Source organism: Ambystoma mexicanum, chromosome 1p (genome assembly GCF_040938575.1).
Source record: "Ambystoma mexicanum isolate Mex_15411 chromosome 1p, UKY_AmexF1_1, whole genome shotgun sequence".
Lineage (NCBI taxonomy): Eukaryota > Metazoa > Chordata > Amphibia > Caudata > Ambystomatidae > Ambystoma > Ambystoma mexicanum.
In genome coordinates, this window is record NC_090921.1 from 29153688 (window position 1) to 29178448 (window position 24761).

The 24761-nt window shown below is 49.2% G+C and overlaps 1 protein-coding gene across 1 annotated transcript in view; it reads right to left on the minus strand.

The window, feature by feature from the left end:
• Window positions 1-1257: 1257 nt before the first annotated feature.
• LOC138565060 (putative zinc finger protein 286B) overlaps window positions 1258-24761 on the minus strand; it is a 31708-nt gene continuing 8204 nt past the window's right edge. The window contains exons 2-3 of the mRNA XM_069642952.1: window positions 16933-17747; window positions 1258-2537 (exon numbers count right to left, since the gene is read on the minus strand). Of these exons, the coding sequence (XP_069499053.1) occupies window positions 1846-2537; window positions 16933-17491 (1251 nt within the window). The 5' untranslated portion in view covers window positions 17492-17747 and the 3' untranslated portion in view covers window positions 1258-1845. The remainder of the gene's footprint in view (window positions 2538-16932; window positions 17748-24761) is intronic.

The following is a 24761-nucleotide window of genomic DNA, read 5'->3' on the forward strand; positions in this document are numbered from 1 at the left end:
AACAGGGAAAGGAATGCAATGTTTCCCAGTGCAGGCTTCAATCGCTGGGGAGCAATGGCAATGTAACTTTGCTTTGCATGCCAGATTCCCCAAGTTCGTAAAGTGGCTGGCTCGAAACAGAGTGATGGCAAGACCGCAGAGTTCATTACGTGTCCCGCAAACCCCTAAATGGAATTCTTATAAAGTGCCGGGTAAACTGGTAACTATATTCAGTCCTATGCCATCTTCGTCCAGGACAAGGCGAGGGCTTCCCTTAAAGGGAAAGCCTTTAATAGCAGTGTTATGTTTTTTGGTCTGAATAGGGCAAGTCTTGTGCTCTCTTACCTGGCAAAGGTGGACCTTTCCACTATCTTGAAGGTTGTGATGTGTGTTGACCAGGTCCTGTAACCCTCAGACAGAAAGACTATTGTTCTGGGAAGGTACTGCGGCCCGGAGACTGGCCTGCAGTGGAGCAATGTCACTGCCGTCTGCGGGGGGACCAAGGCAAGGTGACCAAGAGTCCTCCTCATATTGCCCCCAGACCAGACAACTACTGGCTCGGGGTGGCACTCAGCGACCTCCGTCACTCTCCTACTGGTCTCGAGACTCGCACAGGAAAGCTCTATGCACTATCCTAACAATATCCCTCACAGATGTAAATATATATTGTTCCTATGTAAATTCTAGCACGAGTCTCCTAATAGCTCATCTCATGCATGTATGTTTCCTAGTCAAGGTTCCCCAGTATATGTATATATATAATGAAACTACCCCTTCATCACTTGGTATAGTCTTCACAGGCAAGGGTTACCTGAATAAAAGGCCCCCTAGCGACGGAACGAGTCGGACATCTGGTATGTGTTTTTTACACACGTCCCTTAGATTAACATCCCTGTTGTACTGAGTGAAACACTTCCCACACTTGGAGTGCCTCTCTCCTGTGTGGACCTTTGTGTGTGTAGTTAAAGTGGGCTTGTTAGCTTAGCACTTCCCACACTTGGAGTGCCTCTCTCCTGTGTGGACCTTTGTGTGTGTAGTTAAAGTGGGCTTGTTAGCTTAGCACTTCCCACACTTGGAATGCCTCTCTCCTGTGTGGACCTTTGTGTGTGTAGTTAAAGTGCCTTGTTAGCTTAGCACTTCCCACACTTGGTGTGCCTCTCTCCTGTGTGGACCTTTGTGTGTGTGTAGTTAGAGTGGGCTTGTTAGCTTAGCACTTCCCACAGCTGCCGCAGATACATCCTCCTTTTCTCCTAAATGTCTAATGAACAGAAATAGAAATATCTTTGGAACGGTTTTATACTGGGGTTACACATTCTGTACATTTGAGGATTTCGATTGACCAGAAAATATTTTCTAAAAGGTCAACTCCCCTTCTGCTCATGGGGGCACCCGATATCCAGACACAGGGTAGAAGATTAACTCTCGAGCCTAATCATAGAATATGCCTGCATTGAAGGCCGTCTGCCATCCCATCTTATAGTGCAATCATTTGGTCATCTTTAAGGTTCAATGCTGGGTTCCTTAGTCATTCAGGGGCAATTCCCAAACAGCAGGTATTTTCCGTAGCACTTACAAGTGTTCCCCAACTACATTTGTGGTCAATTTTCCAAAAGTGATGTTTTGACTCCTTGGCAGCCAATGTTGCTTCTTTTTCTGTTTTTTTTACCACTATTAGTATCTTCTAGTTGGTATGCTTTTAAATACATTTGATGAGACGCATGAAGTTTATTCTGGAGATAGGTCACTTAAAGGCAAAGCTCTGCTCGCAACCAACTCAAAAAGTGGTATGGTGTCTCCCCTGGTTGGTTCTCGGATAACTGTACAGAAGTAAACAGAGATGAAGCGTTTTGCACACTCCGCATGGTGCTATTTTGCCTCCATGTGCAATCTCTCATGCCGTCTCATATTCGACGAATCAGTAAACATTTTACCGCATTCTGCGCACTTGTAGGGCTTCTCCCCAGTATGGATCCTTTGATGCTTTTGTAGAGTCGTCCTTAGAAGAAAGCTTTTCTCACATTGAGTACATTTGTAAGGTTTTACACCACTGTGGAATCTTTGATGTCGCTTAAAGTTTGACAAATCAGCAAAGTGCTTCCCACATTCTGTACAGTCTAAGGGCTTTTCTCCAGTATGGAGTTTCTGATGCCTTGACAGATTCCAGTACTGAGTAAAGGTTTTCTCACACTCAGAGCACTTATAGTGCCTCTGCCCGGTGTGAATCTTTGTGTGTGTAGTTAGAGTGGTTTTGTTAGCAAAGCACTTCCCACAGCTGCTGCAGATAAATGCTTCTGTCTTTCCATGGATCCTCTGATGCGTAACGAGTTCCAAGTGTTGCATGAAACTCTGCTCGCAGTATGTGCATTTATGAGGTCTTTCATGAGAACTCTGGTGCATTAGGAAGCTTGTCGGGTCAGTGAAACTTTCCCCACATTCGGTGCATATCTGACTCTCTTCTGATGAGGCCTTTCCAGATTCAGTGGGACATCCTTGTACGTCTTGTGTAGGATTTCTGATCCGACTCTGCAGGCTCTCGATTTTGGGAATGGCTCCATTTTCTGAAGAAAGAAGGAAAGGTTCTAGTTAATATTTTCCAACAGAGTAGAGCGTAAAGATCAATGGATAAGTAGTAGCATGGTATCCAATACTTTGAATAACTACTCTTCTTTAGGTGCAAACGTTACCTAGGGAAAAGATAGCATTACTTTGTAACACACACACACACATATACATATGCATATGTCTACCAAGAATGCTCAGAATGAACCCCATGGCCTCTATTGGGCTAAAATGAACACAAAAGAAATACACGGTGGCACACGAAAGCCCTATACCAGGTCAAGACGGATCAAAATATCGGCACTAAAATACACATTTTGAAAACTATGCAAATGCCAGCTACAGGGCTCCAAAACAACTCAACACCCAGAGTAGCCGTGGAAGAGTTGAACCCAGAAAGAGCACCCATACATTCAAAGACCTCAAAAAATCCCTTTAAGAGCACTTTGCATGACAAGGGCGAATTTAAGAAAACATTGAAGAGTAGCCCAATGAAAAGTCACAGGACCTCAAGGAGAAAAAATCTCCTTCAGACTCCTTTTAGGCCCGGCAGTAGGACCCGGATAGGTGCACTCTCACATGGAAGAGGTGCGCCAGGAGAATAGAGGTGGAAGCGTATAGAGGGGAAGACTGACGAGAATCTTGAAGATGTGAACATTGATGACATAGAAGACGACACCCCATCATGGAAGGAACAGACTTGGACACAAACATTAGCCAATGGTACCCCGCTGAGAGGCCGAAAGGGACAAACGGGCCCCACGTGGTGGAAGACACCAGACCCTCAAAAAGTAGAAAAATACGCATATAGAATGCATGGCCTCCATGGGCTTATACCTGATGAGGAGGACATACATGACTATCCCATAGATTCCCCAGAAGAGGGCATGACTGAAGCAGGCAGCAGCATGGAGGAGGAACTCTGGCTGCGTACTCCACAATCATTAGATTCCCCAGAAGAGGGCATGACTGAAGCAGGCTGCAGCATGGAGGAGGAACTCTGGCTGCGTACACCACAATCATTAGATTCCCCAGAAGAGGGCATGACTGAAGCAGGCGGCAGCATGGAGGAGGAACTCTGGCTGCGTACACCACAATCATTAGATTCCCCAGAAGAGGGCATGACTGAAGCAGGCGGCAGCATGGAGGAGGAATTCTAGCTGCGTACACCACAATCATTAGATTCCCCAAAAAAGGGCATGACTGAAGCAGGCTGCAGCATGGAGGAGGAACTCTGGCTGCGTACACCACAATCATTAGATTCCCCAGAAGAGGGCATGACTGAAGCAGGCGGCAGCATGGAGGAGGAACTCTGGCTGCGTACACCACAATCATTAGATTCCCCAGAAAAGGGCATGACTGAAGCAGGCGGCAGCATGGAGGAGGAACTCTGCTGCGTACACCACAATCATTAGATTCCCCAGAAGAGGGCATGACTGAAGCAGGCGGCAGCATGGAGGAGGAACTCTGGCTGCGTACACCACAATCAGTCCTCAATAGATTCTCCAGCCACCAGCGCTAAATGCCTGCAGTGAAATTCAGATCAGCTCCAACCGACGCGCCGTTCATGAGAGACCAATTAATTAAAGATTCCAAGGGTGTTATGGCTAGAAAGTAATGCAATGCCCCCACTTTCACTAGTGATGATTGTGGCAATATGCCCCGTAGACAGCGGGCCAAGGTAATGCCCCCGGGGCCCTTAGTTACAGGCCCGAGCGCAGTGAGGGCCTTAACGAGGTCCCGAGGGCATTGGCCCGCTGTCGAGGGGCTTATAGCCATTAGTACCCCGGCCCATTAGACCGGGGTACTAATTGCATTTTTTTCTGTTCCGAAACGCTGCTGCAGTTCGAAACAGAAAAAACAAAGAAGAAAATAAAATGCCCGTCAGGAAAGGAAAAACGTAGTCCGTTTTCCCTTTCCATGGCAGCCATCGGGAGCGGACGTGCTGGGAACAGAAGTGTTCCCAGCGCGTTCTCTCCTGAGAAAAAGAAGAAAAAAGAAGGTAAGTAGGGTTGGGGGGGTGGGATGGTAGGAAATAAAAAACATATCTGAGACCCTGGCGGGGGACGAAGGCAGCCTTCAGCCTTGGGGAGACTCGGAGCGGGGATTGCTCCGTTTGGAGCCTCCTCATTGGTTAAGGGGCTGCCATGCCCCCCGCCAGGAACAAAGGCAGGCACATACGAGCGTCCACGGGTTTACACCATGGTATGGCTCGGAAACGAGCCATCACGTTAAATGTATCCCCTGGACGCACGTCCGCCGGGTACTAATGCCCAGTAAAGGAAAGTAAAAGGTGCTTTTTTATGAGCAAGTCGATCAGTGCTGGGAGTCAGGCTGCCCATGCCACTCTGTTAAAATGTAACTCCTGGCCTAGGGTCACAGGGTTAAAAGTGGAGGGACAAGCTGTTTAAAATAAGGAACGTGGGATCACTGCTTGTTGGAGTTAGTACACTCATGAAGAAGGGGCAATTAGGATCCCTGCTTGCTAGGGTGAGTGCACTTATGCAGAAGGGACATTTAGGATCACTGCTTGCTAGGGTGAGTGCACTCATGCAGAAAGGGCACTTAGGATCACTGCTTGCTAGGGTGAGTGCACTCATGCAGAAGGGACACTTAGGATCACTGCTTGCTAGGGTGAGTGCACTCATGCAGAAGGGACACTTAGGATCACTGCTTGCTAGGGTGAGTGCACTCATGCAGATGGGACACCTAGGATCACTGCTTGCTAGGGTGAGTGCACTCATGCAGAAGGGACACTTAGGATCACTGCTTGCTAGGGTGAGTGCACTCATGCAGAAGAGACATTTAGGATCACTGCTTGCTAGGGTGAGTGCACTCATGCAGAAGGGGCATTTAGGATCACTGCTTGCTGGGGTGAGTGCACTCATGCAGAAGGGACACTTAGGATCACTGCTTGCTAGGGTGAGTGCACTCATGCAGATGGAACACTTAGGATCACTGCTTGCTAGGGTTAGTACACTCATGCAGAAGGGACGTTTAGGATCACTGCTTGCTAGGGTTAGTACACTCATGCAGATGGGACACTTAGGATCACTGCTTGCTAGGGTTAGTACACTCATGCAGAAGGGACACTTAGGATCACTGCTTGCTAGGGTTGGTACACTCATGCAGAAAGGACATTTAGGATCACTGCTTGCTAGGGTGAGTGCACTCATGCAAAAGGGACACTTAGGATCACTGCTTGCTCGGGTGAGTGCACTCATGCAGATGGGACACTTGGGATCACTGCTTGCTCGGGTGAGTGCACTCATGCAGATGGGACACTTGGGATCACTGCTTGCTCGGGTGAGTACACTCATGCAGATGGAACACTTAGGATCACTGCTTGCTAGGGTGAGCGCACTCATGCAGAAGGGACACATAGGGTCACTACTTGCTAGGGTGAGCGCACTCATGCAGAAGGGACACATAGGGTCACTGCTTGCTAGGGTGAGCGCACTCATGCAGAAGGGACACATAGGGTCACTGCTTGCTAGGGTGAGCGCCCTCATGCAGAAGGGACACATAGGGTCACTACTTGCTAAGGTGAGTACACTCATGCAGAAGGGACACATAGGGTCACTACTTGCTAGGGTGAGTGCACTCCTGCAAGAAGGGAAACATAGGGTCACTACTTGCTAGGGTAAGTACACTCATGCAGAAGGGACACATAGGGTCACTACTTGCTAGGGTGAGTGCACTCCAGCAAGAAGGGACACTTAGGGTCACTGCTTGCTAGGGCGAGCGCACTCATGCAGAAGGGGCACTTGGGATCACTGCTTGCTAGGGTTAGTACACTCATGCAGAAGGGGCACTTGGGATCACTGCTTGCTAGGGTGAGCGCACTCATGCAGAAGGGACACATAGGGTCACTACTTGCTAGGGTGAGTGCACTCATGCAGAAGGGACACTTAGGATCACTGCTTGCTAGGGTGAGTGCACTCATGCAGAAGGGGCACTTGGGATCACTGCTTGCTAGGGTGAGTGCACTCATGCAGAAGGGACACTTAAGGTCACTGCTTGCTAGGGTGAGCGCACTCATGCAGATGGGACACTCAGGATCACTGCTTGCTAGGATTAGTACACTCATGCAGAAGGGGCACTTGGGATCACTGCTTGCTAGAGTTAGTGCACTCTTGGAGAAGGGACACTGAGGATCACTGCTTGCACAGGTGAGTGCACTCATGCAGAAGGGACACTTAGGATCACTGTTTGCTAGAGTTAGTGCGCTCGTGCAGATGGGACACAGGATCACAGCTTGCTCGGGTGAGTGTGCTCATGCAGAAGGGACACTTAGGATCACTGCTTGCTAGGGTGAGCGAACTCATGCAGAAGGGACACTTATGTCATGATCACTGCTTCCAAGGAGTCAGGACCAGCCCAACGTCCTTGGAAGCAGGCCCCTAACCTTAATCCTAGGCACCAGCCGGTCCCCACTGGGACCTTTTGGACCTTGTCCTGGCGCCGGTGGCGCCAGGCTCATCAATGCCATCGGTCCCGGCACTGGAAGCGCCGGGCTCATAATCTATATGATGATGCTTGGGTGGACTTACCTGCAGCAGACCATGCTGCTTACTTACCAGCTGCATAGGAATCCTCAGTAAGCCGGAACTACTTTCTTACCTGGGTGGGGCAAGCTCCACTCCCTGGATACAACACTGGAACTCTTCTGGAACAGGAACTCTTTTCTTACCTAGGCGGGGCCGTGGAGGAAGACGCCTCAGCACTCCAAGGCTATTTAAACAACACCCGATTGATGAAACGTGCTTCGCGTTATTCTGCATCTGCAGCAGAACGCTCACCGAGTCTGTTCCAGCTTTTCCTCTATCCGGGCCCGAACCTGCAAGAACAATACTTACCATCCCCGCATCCAGTCTTCAGCAGCACCTGCAAAATAAGAAACTACAGGTTAGCACGGCAACCTTCATACGAAGCGCATTACTCACCTGATCCATCGGCAGCGACCATTTCATCACGCTGCATCTCCGCCTGTGAAAACAAAGGCATAGTTATTTCTTACCGGCACTCTGGGTCTCCAACGCTGCAATCCGGACCTGAAAGACAAAAGGAGAGACATTAGACAGGTATTTACTTACGCCCATCGCGCTCACCATAATAGGACGCCTGCAAATACTCCGGCGTTTTCCAGCACCTCTTCAGCACGAACCCGCAGCTGCAAGAGAAAAGAAACAGTTAGAGCGCTTGCATTTACTCACGCATTTCCAAGCGCTTCATTCCCATTCCAAGGCTCTGGCTCCAGCTTCGGCTCCCTTCACACCATCTTCTGTCTCCAGAGCCCTGCAAAACAAATAGGAGAAAGCATTATACCAAACCCTGATCTACATAAAAGTGCCCTCGCACATAAAGACTTTAAGGACAAAAGGTGTCCGGAAACTCACCGCTCGTGCAGTTAACGGCGGTAGCGATCCTCTGATGTTAAGAGGCCTACGTTTTACCCAGTGAAGGAACTGGCAACGGCACCCTGCACCAGACGCAGATAGAGAGCCCAGCATTCACCTATCTAAGGTGAGCACGTTGACCTGGGGGATTCTACAGGGAAGCTGGGAATAGAGAGAGAGAGAGAGAGAGAGAGAGAGAGACACTCAACTGCCCAGATCATTAACCCCCATATTCTCTCACCTGCAGAAATCTCACCCTTCGAGTTCGACACACAGTGCGAAGAGGCTCAGCCCCAGAAGCCAACCGAGTCCTGCACATCACCTTTCGAGTCACAGACACCTTCCTGCCTAGACCAGCGCCTCCGTGGGAATCAGGTGAGCGTTACAGAACGCGAAGCCCACCGCAAAACTCCTACCCAGGCGCAATGGAAACCTCGGACACTGATCATTTGGCCCAATTGCTTGGGGAATTAAGAGCAGAAGTACATGCAGCTCGTCAGGAAACAAACTCACTAAGAAGAGAGCTGATAATATCCAAGGAGCGAACAGAGGATCTCGCTAGGCAATTGCTACAAACGCAGGCAGGACAGACACCTTTGCCCGCTCCAGGAGGAAGTTATCCTTCAGCATCCTCAAATCCTGTGCAAATCAATTTACCTGGTAATGTGCCCTTGGCTCCGCCCGAACGCTTTTCCGGTGACCCAAAGAAGTTTGCAGTGTTTATTAACCAGTGCCGCCTACACTTTTTATGTCGACCAGCTGCCTTCCCAACAGATCAGACCAAGGTGGCTTTCGTACTTTCTTATCTCAGTGGCAGTGCCGCAGATTGGTCGATCCCTTTAGTCACTCAGGATGATCCGGTTCTTCATGATTTCCAGGCCTTCCAGTCCAGCATGGAGAAACTGTTCGCAAGACATGCACAAGGGCAGGCCTTGGACAATGAACTCCTTTCATTACGGGCGGGTAATCAAGAACTCTTGACTTATGTTGCTTCATTCAACAGACTTATAGTGGAAACTCAATGGCCTGAGGATAAAAGAATAACGCTTTTCTACAGAGGCCTGCGTGGAGAGCTCAAGGATGTGTTAGCTCAAGTTGTGAATCCTCCACAAGAATGCTCAGACTATATTGACTTAGTTGTTCAATTAGACCACAGATTACAGAACAGGAAGGCTGATCGTTCCAAATTTGACACCCGAGTGTTTTCTAAACCACAAACCTCTACTAGGGGAGCTGACACCGTGGAACCCATGCAAATAGGGGGCATGAAAGGACCTTTAACCCAAAAGGAGCGGGAAAGAAGAAGACAGCTGCAATTATGCCTCTATTGTGGAAACTCGGGGCACTTTCTTCGAGACTGTCCAGTGAAACCAGCTAAGAAGGCTGTAGGAGCCGCAGATACCAGTGCCACAAATTCTGAACAGGGAAACGACCTAGCCCGACAAGTGTAGAGGTCCTCTTGCCGAGCGTTAAAATCTGTCCCGTGACCTCGCATTTCGTGGTGCCTATGGTCCTCATTAGCCCTGAACGTCCGGATCGTTTGCATGCAATTGAAGCTTACATCGACAGCGGAGCAATCAGTAATTATGTGGATCGTGAAATGGCATCAAGGATGAATCTACCTCTTGTCCCTAAGGCAGTAAAAGACGTCATTACTACAGTGGATGGCACGGAGATAGCCTCCGGACCAGTAACGCACGCCACCCAAGAAGTGACGTTAGTGAGCCAAGATGGACACCGGGAGAAAATCGTGTTCGATGTGATCAAGGCCCCTCAGTTCCAGATCATTCTGGGAATTCCTTGGTTAGAGAAGCACAATCCTCGGATCGATTGGCGAGCAAAGACGGTTCAGTTTCCAGAATGTTTTGACCACTTGTTATTCTCGGCCTGATGTCTCATTGGCGGCAATCTCTTCTGAGGTTCCCAAATTACCTCCCGAATACCAGGAATTCCAAGACGTCTTTCGGAAGGACCAAGCTAACACCCTGCCTCCTCATAGGTCTTACGACTGTCAAATAGATCTGATACCCGGAACAACTCCTCCTTGCAGTAGGATTTATGCCCTCACCGAGCCAGAGAATCTTCACCTCAGACAATATCTGGACCAATACCTAGCTAACGGGTTTATTCGTCCTTCCAAATCTCCAGCTTCCTCGGCTTTGTTCTTCGTTCCGAAAAAGGAAGGAGACCTTAGGACTTGTATAGATTACCGCGCCCTGAATCAGATCACTGTTAAAAACAGATACCCGTTACCTTTGATCCCTGAACTCCTGGACCAAGTCAAAGACGCATGTATATATACAAAGTTGGATCTCAGAGGAGCCTACCATTTGGTACGAATAAAGGAGACGATGAATGGAAGACGGCCTTCCGCACCAAGTATGGGCTATTTGAGTATCAAGTTATGCCCTTTGGACTTTGTAACGCTCCGGCCGCCTTCCAGTATTTTATGAACGATGTCCTTAGAGAACTCATCAATGTGTGTGTTGTTGTCTACATTGATGACATCCTCGTCTATTCATCATCTGAAGAGGAACATCAGAAACATGTTAAAGAAGTCCTCGAGAGATTACGTCAACATAACCTTTTTGCTAAGCTTGAAAAATGCGTTTTCAACGTAACTGAAGTTGAGTTCCTGGGATTCATATTGTCACCTAACGGAGTCCATATGGATTCGAAAAAAGTTGATGCGATCATCAAGTGGCCTTCACCAACCTCTGTAAAAGGAGTTCAAAGCATGTTAGGTTTCGCTAACTTTTACCGTAGATTCATTCCTGAATTCTCTCGAATTGTCCAACCCATCACCACTCTGTTAAAGAAGAACAAACGTTTTGAGTGGTCTACCAAGGCAGAACAAGCCTTTCAGGACTTAAAATTTAAATTCAATTCTGCACCTGTTCTAAAACATCCTCGTCCAGAACTCCCCTACATCGTGGAAACGGATGCTTCTAGTCTAGCTATGGGGGCAGTTTTATCACAAAGAGATCCGGTCACACACCAATTACATCCTGTAGCCTTTTGGTCTCGCAAATTCTCGGCTCCCGAGATCAACTATTCAATTACAGACAAGGAACTTTTAGCTATCAGATCGGCCTTTAAAGCCTGGCGGCATTATCTTTTGGGAGCCAGACACACAGTCACCGTAATGACAGATCACCGCAACTTACAATATCTAAAGACGGCCAAGGCTCAGTCTTCCAGGCAACTTCGCTGGGCTCTGTTTTTGGCTGAGTTTGACTTTATAATGACTTATCGACCAGGCAGTAAAAACGGAAAAGCAGATGCCCTCTCCCGGATGGGAATAGATGAACACTTGACCAATCCAGAACCAATACCCATAATCCCAGAACAAAGGATTTTGGGCTTGGTCAGCGCTCAATCCTTTGAAGACATCAAGACTACAGTCAAATCAATCCTAACTCCGGCCGAATTACAGGACTGGCAATTAAAGGGAAAAGAATTCTCTGTGGATCAAGACCTTCCATATTTCCGAGGACGATTGTACTTGCCCAGTGAGAAAATACAAGAACAAGTGATCTCCTGTTATCACGACTCACTAATGGAGGGTCACCCTGGCATTACCAAAACCATGGAAAAGGTCCAAAGACATTTCTGGTGGCCATCATGGAAGAAGGATATTAGAGACTTCGTAATCTCCTGCGGTGTATGTGCCCAAAATAAAAGTCAGAAGGAGAAACCAGCCGGCCTTTTACATCCACTAGACATCCCTCCCTGTCCATGGCATACCCTGTCCATGGATTTCATCACGGACTTACCTCCATGCTCAGGGTATAATACCATTTTAGTAGTCGTGGATCTATTCTCCAAGATGGCTCACTTCATTCCCCTGAAAGGCCTACCTACAGCTTCAGTATTGGCCCGAGAATTCTTAGAAAACATCGTTCGGCTACACGGTTTTCCCTCGGTTTTGGTCTCCGATAGGGGAAGTCAATTCATCTCCCACTTTTGGCGAAGTTGCTGTCGTTTAGCCCAAATTGATGTGAGACTTTCAACCAGTCACCATCCCCAAACTGACGGACAAACCGAGAGGACAAATCAAACTCTAGAGCAATATCTACGTTGCATGCTCCAACAAACTGAAAACCCTTGGAAGGACATTCTTTGGATCGCGGACTACGCTTATAACAATTCGACTCATTCGGGAACCGGGAAGACTCCTTTCTTCCTATTATATGGACACCATCCTAGGACCTCGAACCTGGATCCTCCCCAAGAATTCGAAGCACCTGCTGTGGATCACTTGCACTCTGAGATCACTCGTGCTTTTAAGGAAGCCACTGCCCATCTGCAAAGAGCTAAAGCTCAATTCAAGAAAGGAGCAGATCAACACCGTAAAGAGGCCCCTCACTACGCAGTAGGAGATCAGGTCTGGTTATCCACTAAGCACCTGCCTCTAAAAGGACCCCGCACCTTCATTCCGAGATACCTTGGACCCTATCTCATCTCTGCTATAATTAATCCGGTAGATGTCAAATTGGAATTACCTTCGCGTATGAAAATACATCCAGTATTCCATGTCTCCTTATTAAAACCAGTACAACCAGAAACCCGATTGACCGAACTCCCAGAACCTGTTTTAGTAGATGGAGAACTCGAATTCGAAGTAAAGAACATCCTAGATTCCAAAATCTCCAAATCTAAATTATATTATCTGGTTGATTGGAAAGGATACGGCCCCCAGGAAAGGTCTTGGGAACCCTCAGAATATGTCCATGCACCTCGTCTGTCAAGAAATTCCATCTGAATCACCGCGACAAACCAAAACCCCCGGAGAAGACACGCTTGGGAGGGGCCTTGAGGGGGGGGGGTACTGTCATGATCACTGCTTCCAAGGAGTCAGGACCAGCCCAACGTCCTTGGAAGCAGGCCCCTAACCTTAATCCTAGGCACCAGCCGGTCCCCACTGGGACCTTTTGGACCTTGTCCTGGCGCCGGTGGCGCCAGGCTCATCAATGCCATCGGTCCCGGCACTGGAAGCGCCGGGCTCATAATCTATATGAAGATGCTTGGGTGGACTTACCTGCAGCAGACCATGCTGCTTACTTACCAGCTGCATAGGAATCCTCAGTAAGCCGGAACTACTTTCTTACCTGGGTGGGGCAAGCTCCACTCCCTGGATACAACACTGGAACTCTTCTGGAACAGGAACTCTTTTCTTACCTAGGCGGGGCCGTGGAGGAAGACGCCTCAGCACTCCAAGGCTATTTAAAACCACACCCGATTGATGAAACGTGCTTCGCGTTATTCTGCATCTGCAGCAGAACGCTCACCGAGTCTGTTCCAGCTTTTCCTCTATCCGGGCCCGAACCTGCAAGAACAATACTTACCATTCCTGCATCCAGTCTTCAGCAGAACCTGCAAGAACAATACTTACCATCCCCGCATCCAGTCTTCAGCAGCACCTGCAAAATAAGAAACTACAGGTTAGCACGGTAACCTTCATACGAAGCGCATTACTCACCTGATCCATCGGCAGCGACCATTTCATCACGCTGCATCTCCGCCTGTGAAAACAAAGGCATAGTTATTTCTTACCGGCACTCTGGGTCTCCAACGCTGCAATCCGGACCTGAAAGACAAAAGGAGAGACATTAGACAGGTATTTACTTACGCCCATCGCGCTCGCCATAATAGGACGCCTGCAAATACTCCGGCGTTTTCCAGCATCTCTTCAGCACGAACCTGCAGCTGCAAGAGAAAAGAAACAGTTAGAGCGCTTGCATTTACTCACGCATTTCCAAGCGCTTCATTCCCATTCCAAGGCTCTGGCTCCAGCTTCGGCTCCCTTTACACCATCTTCTGTCTCCAGAGCCCTGCAAAACAAATAGGAGAAAGCATTATACCAAACCCTGATCTACATAAAAGTGCCTTCACACCTAAAGACTTTAAGGACAAAAGGTGTCCGGAAACTCACCGCTCGTGCAGTTAACGGCGGTAGCGATCCTCTGATGTTAAGAGGCCTACGTTTTACCCAGTGAAGGAACTGGCAACGGCACCCTGCACCAGACGCAGATGGAGAGCCCAGCATTCACCTATCTAAGGTGAGCACGTTGACCTGGGGGATTCTACGGGGAAGCTGGGAATAGAGAGAGAGAGAGAGAGAGAGAGAGACACTCAACTGCCCAGATCATTAACCCCCATATTATCTCACCTGCAGAAATCTCACCCTTCGAGTTCGACACACAGTGCGAAGAGGCTCAGCCCCAGAAGCCAACCGAGTCCTGCACATCACCTTTCGAGTCACAGACACCTTCCTGCCTAGACCAGCGCCTCCGTGGGAATCAGGTGAGCGTTACAACTTAGGATCACTGCTTGCTAGGGTGAGTGCACTCATGCAGAAGGGGCACTTGGGATCACTGCTTGCTAGGGTGAGTGCACTCATGCAGAATGGACACTTAAGGTCACTGCTTGCTAGGGTTAGTACACTCATGCAGAAGGGACATTTAGGATCACCGCTTGCTAGGGTGAGTGCACTCATGCAGATGGGACACCTAGGATCATTGCTTGCTAGGGTGAGTGCACTCATGCAGAAGGGACACTTAGGATCACTGCTTGCTAGGGTGAGTGCACTCATGCAGATGGGACACCTAGGATCACTGCTTGCTAGGGTGAGTGCACTCATGCAGAAGGGGCAATTTGGATCACTACTTGCTAGGGTGAGTGCACTCATGCAGAAGGGACACAGAGGATCATTGCTTGCTAGTGTGAGCGCACTCATGCAGATGGGACACTCAGGATCACTGCTTGCTAGGGTGAGTGCAATCGTGCAGATGGGACACCTAGGATCACTGCTTGCTAGGGTGAGCGAACTCATGCAGATGGGACATCTAGGATCGCTCCTTCCTAGGGTGAGTACACTCATGCAGAAGGAACACTGAGGATCACTGCTTGCTAGGGTTAGTGCATTCATGCAGAAGGGACACTCGGGCACACTGCTTGCTGGGGTGAGCGCACTCATGCAGATGAGACACTTAGGATCACTGCTTGCTAGGGTGAGTGCACTCATGCAGATGGGACACTTGGGATCACTGCTTGCTAGGTTGAGTGCACTCATGCAGATGGGACACTAAGGATCACTGTTTGCTAGGGTGAGTGCACTCATGCAGATGGGACACTGAGGATCACTGCTTGCTAGAGTGAGTGCACTCATGCAGAAGGGGCAATTTGGATCACTACTTGCTAGGGTGAGTGCACTCATGCAGAAGGGACACTGAGGATCACTGCTTGCTAGTAAATGTGATACTTGGGATCACTGCTTGCTAGGGTGAGCGCACTCATGCAGATGGGACACTCAGGATCACTGCTTGCTATGGTGAGTGCAATCGTGCAGATGGGACACCTAGGATCACTGCTTCCTAGGGTGAGTACACTCATGCAGAAGGGACAATGAGGATCACCGCTTGCTAGGGTTAGTGCATTCATGCAGAAGGGACACTCGGGCACACTGCTTGCTGGGGTGAGCGCACTCATGCAGATGAGACACTTAGGATCACTGCTTGCTAGGGTGAGCGCACTCATGCAGATGGGACACTGAGGATCACTGCTTGCTAGGGTTAGTGCATTCATGCAAAAGGGACACTCGGGCACACTGCTTGCTGGGGTGAGCGCACTCATGCAGATGAGACACTTAGGATCACTGCTTGCTAGGGTGAGTGCACTCATGCAGATGGGACACTTGGGATCACTGCTTGCTAGGTCGAGTGCACTCATGCAGATGGGACACTAAGGATCACTGCTTGCTAGAGTTAGTGCACTCTTGGAGAAGGGACACTGAGGATCACTGCCTGCACAGGTGAGCACACTCATGCAGAAGGGGCACTTAAGATCACTGCTTGCTAGAGTTAGTGCATTCTTGGAGAAGGGACACTTAGGATCACTGCTTGCTGGGGTTAGTACACTCATGCAGAAGGGACAATTAGGATCACTGCTTTCTAGGGAGAGTGCACTCATGCAGATGGGACACTTGGGATCACTGGTTGCTAGGGTTAGTACACTCATGCAGAAGGGACACTGAGGATCACTGCTTGCTAGAGTTAGTGCACTCTTGGAGAAGGGGCACTTGGGATCACTGCTTGCTAGAGTTAGTGCACTCTTGGAGAAGGGACACTGAGGATAACTGCTTGCACAGGTGAGCGCACTCATGCAGAAGGGGCACTTAGGATCACTGCTTGCTAGAGTTAGTGCATTCTTGGAGAAGGGACACTTAGGATCACTGCTTGCTAGGGTTAGTACACTCATGCAGAAGGGACAATTAGGATCACTGCTTGCTAGGGTTAGTACACTTATGCAGAAGGGACAATTAGGATCACTGCTTTCTAGGGTGAGTGCACTCATGCTGATGGGACACTTGGGATCACTGGTTGCTAGGGTGAGTACACTCATGCAGAAGGGACACTTAGGATCACTGCTTGCTCGGGTGAGTGCACTCATGCAGAAGGGACACTTATGGTCACTGCTTGCTAGTGTGAGCGAACTCATGCAGAAGGGACACTTGGGATCACTGCTTGCTAGGGTGAGCGAACTCATGCAGAAGGGACACTTAGGATCACTTCTTGCTAGTTTGTGCGAACTCATGCAGAAGGGACACTTGGGATCACTGCTTGCTAGGGTAAGTGCACTCATGAAGAAGGGACACTTAGGATCCTTTCAAGGGCATTTACCTAGGTGCACAGGTTTACAAGTAGTTGTACGTTTCCTCTCTTCTCAGTGTTACACCTTGTTAGAGAGGAACTATGTTTTTTGCCCAACAGGTCTTTTGGTTTGTTTTTGGTGTCTAGTAGGGCCTTTGTATCATCTAACAGCGAGCCTAGACCCAGTTGCTGATTTCTACTATATCCCTACAAGCGCCATCTACTTGCAAGAAAGAGATAACTGCGTCCTTACCCAATGTAGGACTGCCCTCAGTATGCAGTGTACACAGCAACCATGCATTATTTTAGAGACATATGAAGTATTTTATAACCTAAATGCTGACCTGCAAAGGAGCTTTCCATTTGCTCCTCCTGCTGATTATCCTTGAGGGCCTTCTCATTAGTCCGGTCGTTGTGATCCTCTCTAGATGGCACCTGTTCGTTGACCTCCTCCGCTGCCTCTTCTTGGTGATCGGCATGAGAAGGCTCAAGGTCCTGGGCGTCCACACCAGATGATTTCATCCTTGTCTTCTTCCCCATGCCCTGGTGGGTTTGTAGCGTTGCCTCCTTTTCCAAACACCTGTGAGAATTTACACATAGCTTCTCTCTCAAAGCCTCATGGTGTCTTTCATGAAGCTCTGCCTCCAAATCTATGTTGCACGGTATCTCGTCTTCCTCAGAGGAATTCCAAGCACCTTGCCTTTGGTTACTCTTTGTCTCCGTATAGTGGCAGTCTCTGGTAGATGGTTTCTCCTCCAAACTCTCAGGATTTATTTTACGCAACCTCTTGTTCAACCTCTGGTGGCCTATAATACGTGTTCTCTCTTTCATGCTTGAGTGGGCTTCGACAGATGCCCCTTCACATACATTCTTGCGGTCCCTTACACACTGTTCATCCTCCATGGAGGAGGAGCTCTGATATTTCTCTTCTGACCTGTGGCCAGCTCTAAACAATAGTGTCTCTCAAGAGGGTGGGGCTCCGCTACGGCTTTCCTGCACGCTTCCTTCTCCAGTGACAGTCACCTCCAAACACGGGTGTCTATGGGTGATGGTTCTACCTCTTCCTTCCCTCAGTCGCTCTGCTCCTTGTCCGGGACATCTTTAACAGATGGGGGTTCTTTAATCGTTTCCTTAACCCCAAGCTGCTCAGAAACTAAAACTAAAAATACACAAAATAACACATTTTAATGATTTTAAAACCAAATAGATATCAGCCCATGCAGAGCACATTTAAAGTGAGGACATTGTGCAGCTCAGTCCCCAATCGCAGCATCGTGGTAGTCTAGCATTGCATCATCCCACCTATGGAGGTCTATCGTGGAGAAATCTCCTATTCTCATCCCACTACCACAAGGAAAGAAGCAGATCTGGGAAGACCTGCAGCTTCTTGGACTCAGGTTTCTTTTTCTGAACTCACAAAGTGTATATTTCTACCAGCATTTCCCTCACGTGAAGTCTGGATGGATGCAGGATGCTGCCTGAAACCACTGTAGAGATACATTCTCAAGCATGGAAAAGAGGCATAACCTTCCTGGTGGCCTCTTTACTTCCTAGAGAAGTCAAGTCCATGGCTGATGTCCATTATAGCAACAAAGAGATTCTTGAAACATGGCAGAAAGGGCTTTGATGGAGAAGCCCGGGTCATGGGAGGGTGTGGGGCCCAGAGTCATCTCAAGATCGTAAAGGACACATCCCTGGTGAAACAATGATTCTATTGATATGATATGGCATTTATAAAGCACCTATACACAAGTGTTTCAAGGCGCAACGCAGCAAGGGAGGGGGAACAAGGGAGGACAGACAACGATCTTACTAGGCCAGGTGTCATTCAAATCGCGCAAGTGCATGGGAAGGAAGGAGAGGGAAAAGTGCGTGGGGGAGGGCAGAGGGGAAAGTGCAATACATGGAATAGTAGAATAAATAAGCTAATAAAAAGGACAGATGGTGGCAAGTGTGAGATAAGTGCAGACATAAGTGCTGGTAGGGGTACTGTAGAGATACAGAAAACAGTCCGGGGGTTGCCAGGGAGGCAGTGCAGGTGTGCAACTGGCGGGGCCTGGACCCGAGATAAGAAAGGGTGGCCAGGTAACCAGTGCAGTTTCAGCCAGGAATTCAGCAGGGGAGAGAAGGAGAGAAAGCAGAGGCAAAGAGGAAGGTTTTGAGGTGCTTCCGGAACCGGAGATGGTTCTCCTCAAGTTTCAGGGAAGCAGGAAGGCTGTTCCAGAGGGAGGCCCCTGCTGAAGAGAGAGATCTACCACCAACTCGTTGCTTGGAGAAGCGACTGACCCTGAGGGAGTTGGAGGCGGATGAGCGAAGAGCTCGAGAAGGAAGATATTTGGGAAGATTGACAGTATTGCGGCCTCAGGCCCCAGAAGGCCTTGTGGACAATGCAGAGGGTTTGAACTTAATCCTCACAGCCACTGGGAGCCACTGCAGAGTTTTCAGTCCTGGAGAGATACGATCCATGGGCTTGAGGCCAAGGATAAGTCTCGCAGTCCTGTTCTGGATAATTTGCAGAGGGCGGAGAGTAGAGGCAGGCAGATTTAGATAGAGGCTGTTACAATAGTCCAGCCTAGAGAGAACCAGGGCTCTGGAGATGGTGAGCTTCTGGGGGAAGGAGAGGAAAGGAAGAATACCTCTGAGGAAGTGCAACTGGTAGTGTGACTTCTTAGAGACGTCAGAGATGTGAGGAGAGAAGGAGAGTGTGGAATCGAAGATGACCCCGAGGTTTTTAGCCTTGCAGGTGGGAGCAGGGAGAGGGCCAAGAGAGGCCAGCCAGAGAGCTGCAGGGAAGGAGGGAGTGGGTGTGCCGATAAGTAGAATCTCAGTCTTACTGGCATTAAGGCAGAGGTCATTGGCAGCACACCACTCCTGGATAGCAGACAGACAGAGATGAGGGAAGGAGAGGAGGAGGAAGAGGGTAGCCTGAAAAGGAGCTGGGTATCATCCGCATAGCACTGAAAATTGGGGCAGAAAGCAGCGATGTGGTGGGCAAGGAGTGCCAAGTATTGGTTGAACAGCCAGGGAGAGATGTTAGATCCATGGGGGACACCACAGGTAGACAAAAAGATATCGGAGAGGAAGGACCCAAGTTGGACCTGAGAGGGTCGGCCAGAGAGGAAAGAAGTCAGCCACGCCAGAGCCTGACCAGTGATACCCAGGTTATCACGAGGCAGTTGAGCAGGATGGCATGGTTGACAGTGTCAAAGGCAGAAAAGAGATCAAGCAAGATGAGGACACAAGGGGTGTTCGAGTCAAGATTGGAGAGCAGGTCTTCAAGGATGTTCAGGAGAGCAGTTTCTGTGCTTCTAGCAGCTCTGAAGCCAGACTGATGGTCATGAAGACAACCAACAGATTCGGTGTGGAGATTAAGCTGGGAGATGACCAGGTTCTCCAGGAGCTTGCCAAAGAAGGAAGTAATGGAGATTGGGCGATAGTTAGCCGGGCAGGAGGGGTCGGCAGAGGGTTTCTTAAGAAGAGGGTGCACAAGGCAGTGCTTCGGGGGGGGGATGGGAAGACTCCGGTGGCGAAGGAGTGATTGCAGAAATCAGCCAGGGCAGGAGCCAGGGAGTCGATGTGGTCCTTGATAGTTTTGGAGGAACAGGGGTGAACCTGTTTTGATGAGAGTTTTATAGATCAGACTTGTCTAGAAACCTTGTCTGTGGAGAAAAGGGGAAAGGAAGAGAAGGAGGGAGGAGGGGTGGCTGCAGGAGGGCCAGAGGAAGAGCAGGGAGTAGGGGAAAGGAGGGAATAGGCAGAGAGTGAGGACAGGATATCCTGAGTTTTAGAGACGAAATGAGAGGTCAGTGCTGTGCAGAGGGCCATGGAGGTAGAGACTGTGGCAGGATTGGCCAGTTTCTTGCAGATTTTAAAGCGTTCAGCCGAGCTGTTAGATGCTGCAAAGACGTGGGCTTGGATATGAGCTCTCTTCTTGGTTAGGACAGAGAGCTGATATTGCCTTTGCAGCAGGTGGCAGGCCAGTTTGTCAGAGGATGTACATGAAGCACGCCATTTCCTCTCTGCCACCCTACAATTACGTTTTAGGGTGACGAGGTCTGAGTCGTACCAGGAGTTGCACTTGGCTTTGGGCTTCAGGCGGATTCTCATGACAGGGGCAAGGATATCAAGAGTATCGGAGATAGCAGAGAGGAGCATGGAGAGGGCTGTGTCAGGGTGGGAGTCAGCCAAAGGGGGGGGGGGGAAGGTGGTGGCGAAAGCCTCAGCTGACATGCGCTTCATGGGTCAGATGACTGAGAAGGTAGGTGGCAGGGATGGAGGTGGCTTGGCCTGAGGGGTAGGGAGGGTAGGGTGGGAGGAGAGGAGACAGTGATCACTCCAGGAGAGAGGCGTGGAGAGAGGATCAGAGAGGGGAAGGTCTGAGGAGATCAGAACATCCAGAGTATGCCCTGCAGAGTGAGTCAGGCCAGAGGGGAGAATAGTGAGTGAAAGAGAGTCACAGAGGTCGCGAAAGAGTACAGAGGAAGGACAGGAGGCATCCAGGTGAATGTTGAAATCTCTGAAAAGGAGGAGTTGGGTGGTCGAGGCCAGCAGTGAGGAGGAGAGGTCCGCCCACTCAGAGAGGAAGGAGGAGATCTGACCAGGTGGCCAATAGATAGTAGCCACAGTAAGGGAATAGCTAGGCGAGAGAGAGAGCCTGCAGACGAGGCATTCAAAAGAGGAGTAGAACTGCGTAGGAGTGACAGATGCAGGAATCCACTCAGGGAAGATCCGGACAACACCCCCTCCAGAGCGGTTGCACCTGGGCGAAGAGAAGATCTTGTAGCCGTCGGGTAGGAGCGTGTCAAAGCTGGTGAAAGAGCTGGCTGTGAACCATGTCTCAGTGAGACCGAGGACATCGAGGTCGAGTTCTCCCAGAAGGCGGCAGATTTCAGAGGAGTGTTTGACAGCAGAGCGAGAGTTAAGAGTGGCAAAATTGAGAAGGTTGCCATCCTTGAAGGACTTCCGGGGAGGGGTACAGATCAGAGGTACGCCCTTCAGAGGTGTAGAGGGTGCCCGAGAGGGGGCAGAGAGGGGAGGAGAAGGCAAGGTAGCCAAGGAGGAGGCAGAAGGGGGAGGCGAGAAAGCCACGGAAAGGGGGAGAGAGGGGACAGCAGGGGAAGAGAGGAAAGTTATGAGGCGCGGGAAGCATCTATCAAAGAGGTGAAGGTTGGCCTGAGGGCCTTGGACCAAGACAGTCCTGTTCCAGTAGACATTAATGATGACCTTAGAGGAATGGAAGGAGGCCAGGAGGACGTCCCAACGGGTGCCACCATTAATGGGAGAAGAGGAGAAGGAAGAGAGCACAGAGACCACATGAAGAGTCCATAGGTCTGGCGAAGGAACAACGAAGAGGATGTCGGTGAGAGTTTCCTTAGAGGAGGCACTGGTGTAGGTGTCAGCGATGGGGAGACCTGGGTTGGAGACTAGGATGTCCTTTTTAAACTTCTTGTTACCAGACTTAGTGGAGAGCAGGATAGCCAATAGAGAAGCAGTTGGAGAAGATAGGAGAGATGGAGAGCACCATAGAGTAGGTGGGAGAGGAGAGAGGCGGAGGTATTGGAGAAGGACAATAGACTAGGCAGACAATGAGCGAGAGGCAGACAAGTTGCGCAATAGGACACGATGAAGACACTTAAGCTTACAGAGCTAACTTTTGCACAGTTATGACAGGAGAGAAGACACACCTAAGTTTGAGAATCCTGAAAAGAGGGAGAAAGGCCTAGGTTTCACAAGCAATTTTAAATACTGAGACAGTGCATATTATACCAGGCGATCACACCTAAGTTTGAGAATCCTGAAAAGAGGGAGAAAGGCCTAGGTTTCACAAGCAATTTTAAATACTGAGACAGTGCATATCATACCAGGTGAAAACACCTATGTTTGAGAATCCTGAAAGAGGGAGAAAGGCCTAGGTTTCACAAGCAATTTTAAATACTGAGACAGTGCATATTATGAATTGAAGTGATGCATTGAATAGACAGGAGGACACAACTAAGTTAGTGGGTCTGCAGGGGGAGCCGGCAGGCAGGGCAGCCTGGACCAATGAGCAGGGTGACAACAGGCAACAGGCGCCCCCTGCGGACACAACCAGGAACCACCTAAGGGGATATTATAAAAGGATGTTACTACTCACTTGACGTGAATCGGTTACCACCTCAGACAGGATGTCCAAGAGACAGTGGGGCAATAAGCCATGAAATATTAACACCTGTTAATAGTATCTGGCAATTCATGAAGCAACACAGCATAATCCATCAGTGTTCTCTCACCAAAGCCTTTCCCCCCGACTGTGTACCATTTTCTTATTTGACCAGAACCTTATGTGCCTTCCCCCTATGGAGTTCTGCACCCTCATTGGAGGCACAAGTCCCCGCCCGAGTCCTGCAGCCCCTAACCTCGCCCCTACTTATCTGTTCTTCCCAGTCTTCGGACCACACTCCTTCCTTATGGCCACCATGGACATAGTAAACAGACATACTCCATGGTAGCCATCTTTGTTTGTAGTTTATTTAAGGGAAACTGAGCACACACATTTATTGCAGCCACAATTTCCCTTAAAAAAACGATGAGCACCCAGGATGAAACCCCCGGGGTGCGTTTATTGATAACCCCTTCCCATTGTAACACTGGTTGCATGCACTGTCCATCCATCAGGAAAGACATGCTGAAATTGGCTAAGATTCCTTGAACAGCCTGAAAGAGGAATTTGAGGAAATCTACTGAAGTTTCAGTCTCTCTCCATTAGCAGTCGGATCTTCTCCACAGACATTACACAATTGTGTAAAGCTCAAAATGTGCACTCGCCACTAGCAATAGTGGGTTGTCTGCATGTGAAGAACTGGGGGAGCGGGTGGGCTGGTTAGCAGCTAGCAACTTTACCTTTTGACCCCCTTCTGTTAGCTAGATTTACTCCATAAACCCTGAGGTTTTAAGGAGCATTTCCTTCATGGCATGTTTGCATCCAGATGTAGTCAACATTCTGCTGGGACATGCTCTGTTGAGCTCTAACTTATGGATCCTTCCAGACTCTGAGCTCCAACTGGGTGCTTTGGCTCCCCCTTTTGATCATTTCAGGGGTGTGGTTCTTGAGAGGACTCCTCAAATATGATGTTTAACATGTTCAGCTGCCAAACCTCTTCAGCCCTCCTGTGCATCCCCAGACCTGAGCTCCCAGCCATCCAGAGTCATGTTGGGCGGGTGTAGGGACATTGGAGACAGAAGCCGCCAGTAGTTTTACACCCAGAGGCTCGGGTCGAGCACTGCATGCTTTTCTACATGTAGGCTTTCCCCTACACATTTAGGTTTTTGGTTGCCCAAGTCTCCAGTGAATGGAAGAACTTCTCCTAATCTGGGTTTAATAGTTCAAGCAGATGAAGCCCATCGCTCCCGAGCTACATTTAAACATGACATGATATGAAATGTTCAAACATTTGTCATCTGCAACGTTCTGATAAAATACTTTGGAAAGAAACAATGTAAAAATATTTAATAGGCTCTGAACGCTGCTCATCGTTTTATAGCGCAGCATGCCCACCATTAAAGTCTATGGCGTGCGGCTGTCAAGAGAATTGTAGGTTCCCTTATGTCCTCGGGCATGGCTGTCTTCTGTAGTTGACGAGCCCGGACCTTCCCCCTTAAAACACAGTTCTGCACAGAAAGCACAGCCTTTAACAGAACCCCTACACAGAGTAAGAAACGTTTTGAACTCTCACAAAAGTACTGCTGTCTCCACACCACTGTGCTAGGTTGCTGAAGAATCGGTACTAGAAAGCCCACAATACAATTCTCCTCCACTGTTTGAGCTTGTCACTGCTTCTGTACCGGGTTCATTTGACTGCTAGGCAGAAAGTCAAACTTTATTACACATGTTAGCCCCTGCACTTTCTACTGGCTTCTCTGGGCTTTGGACTTTTCTGCCAGACAGGTTTAATCCGTACCTAGAGTCTAACCAATTACTCGGGTTGCGTCAGTCTGGCTTCCGGCCTCAGCATGGAACAGAAACTGCCTTTGTCGATCTTAAAAGTCAGATTGACGAAATCAAAGATAAGGGCAAGGCTACCATCCTACTCCTATTAGATCTCTCAGCGGCCTTCGACCTGGTTGACCATAAAATACTCTGTAACCACCTCTCCTCTGCCGCCCACTTCTCCCCCTCTGCTGTCTCGTGGATACA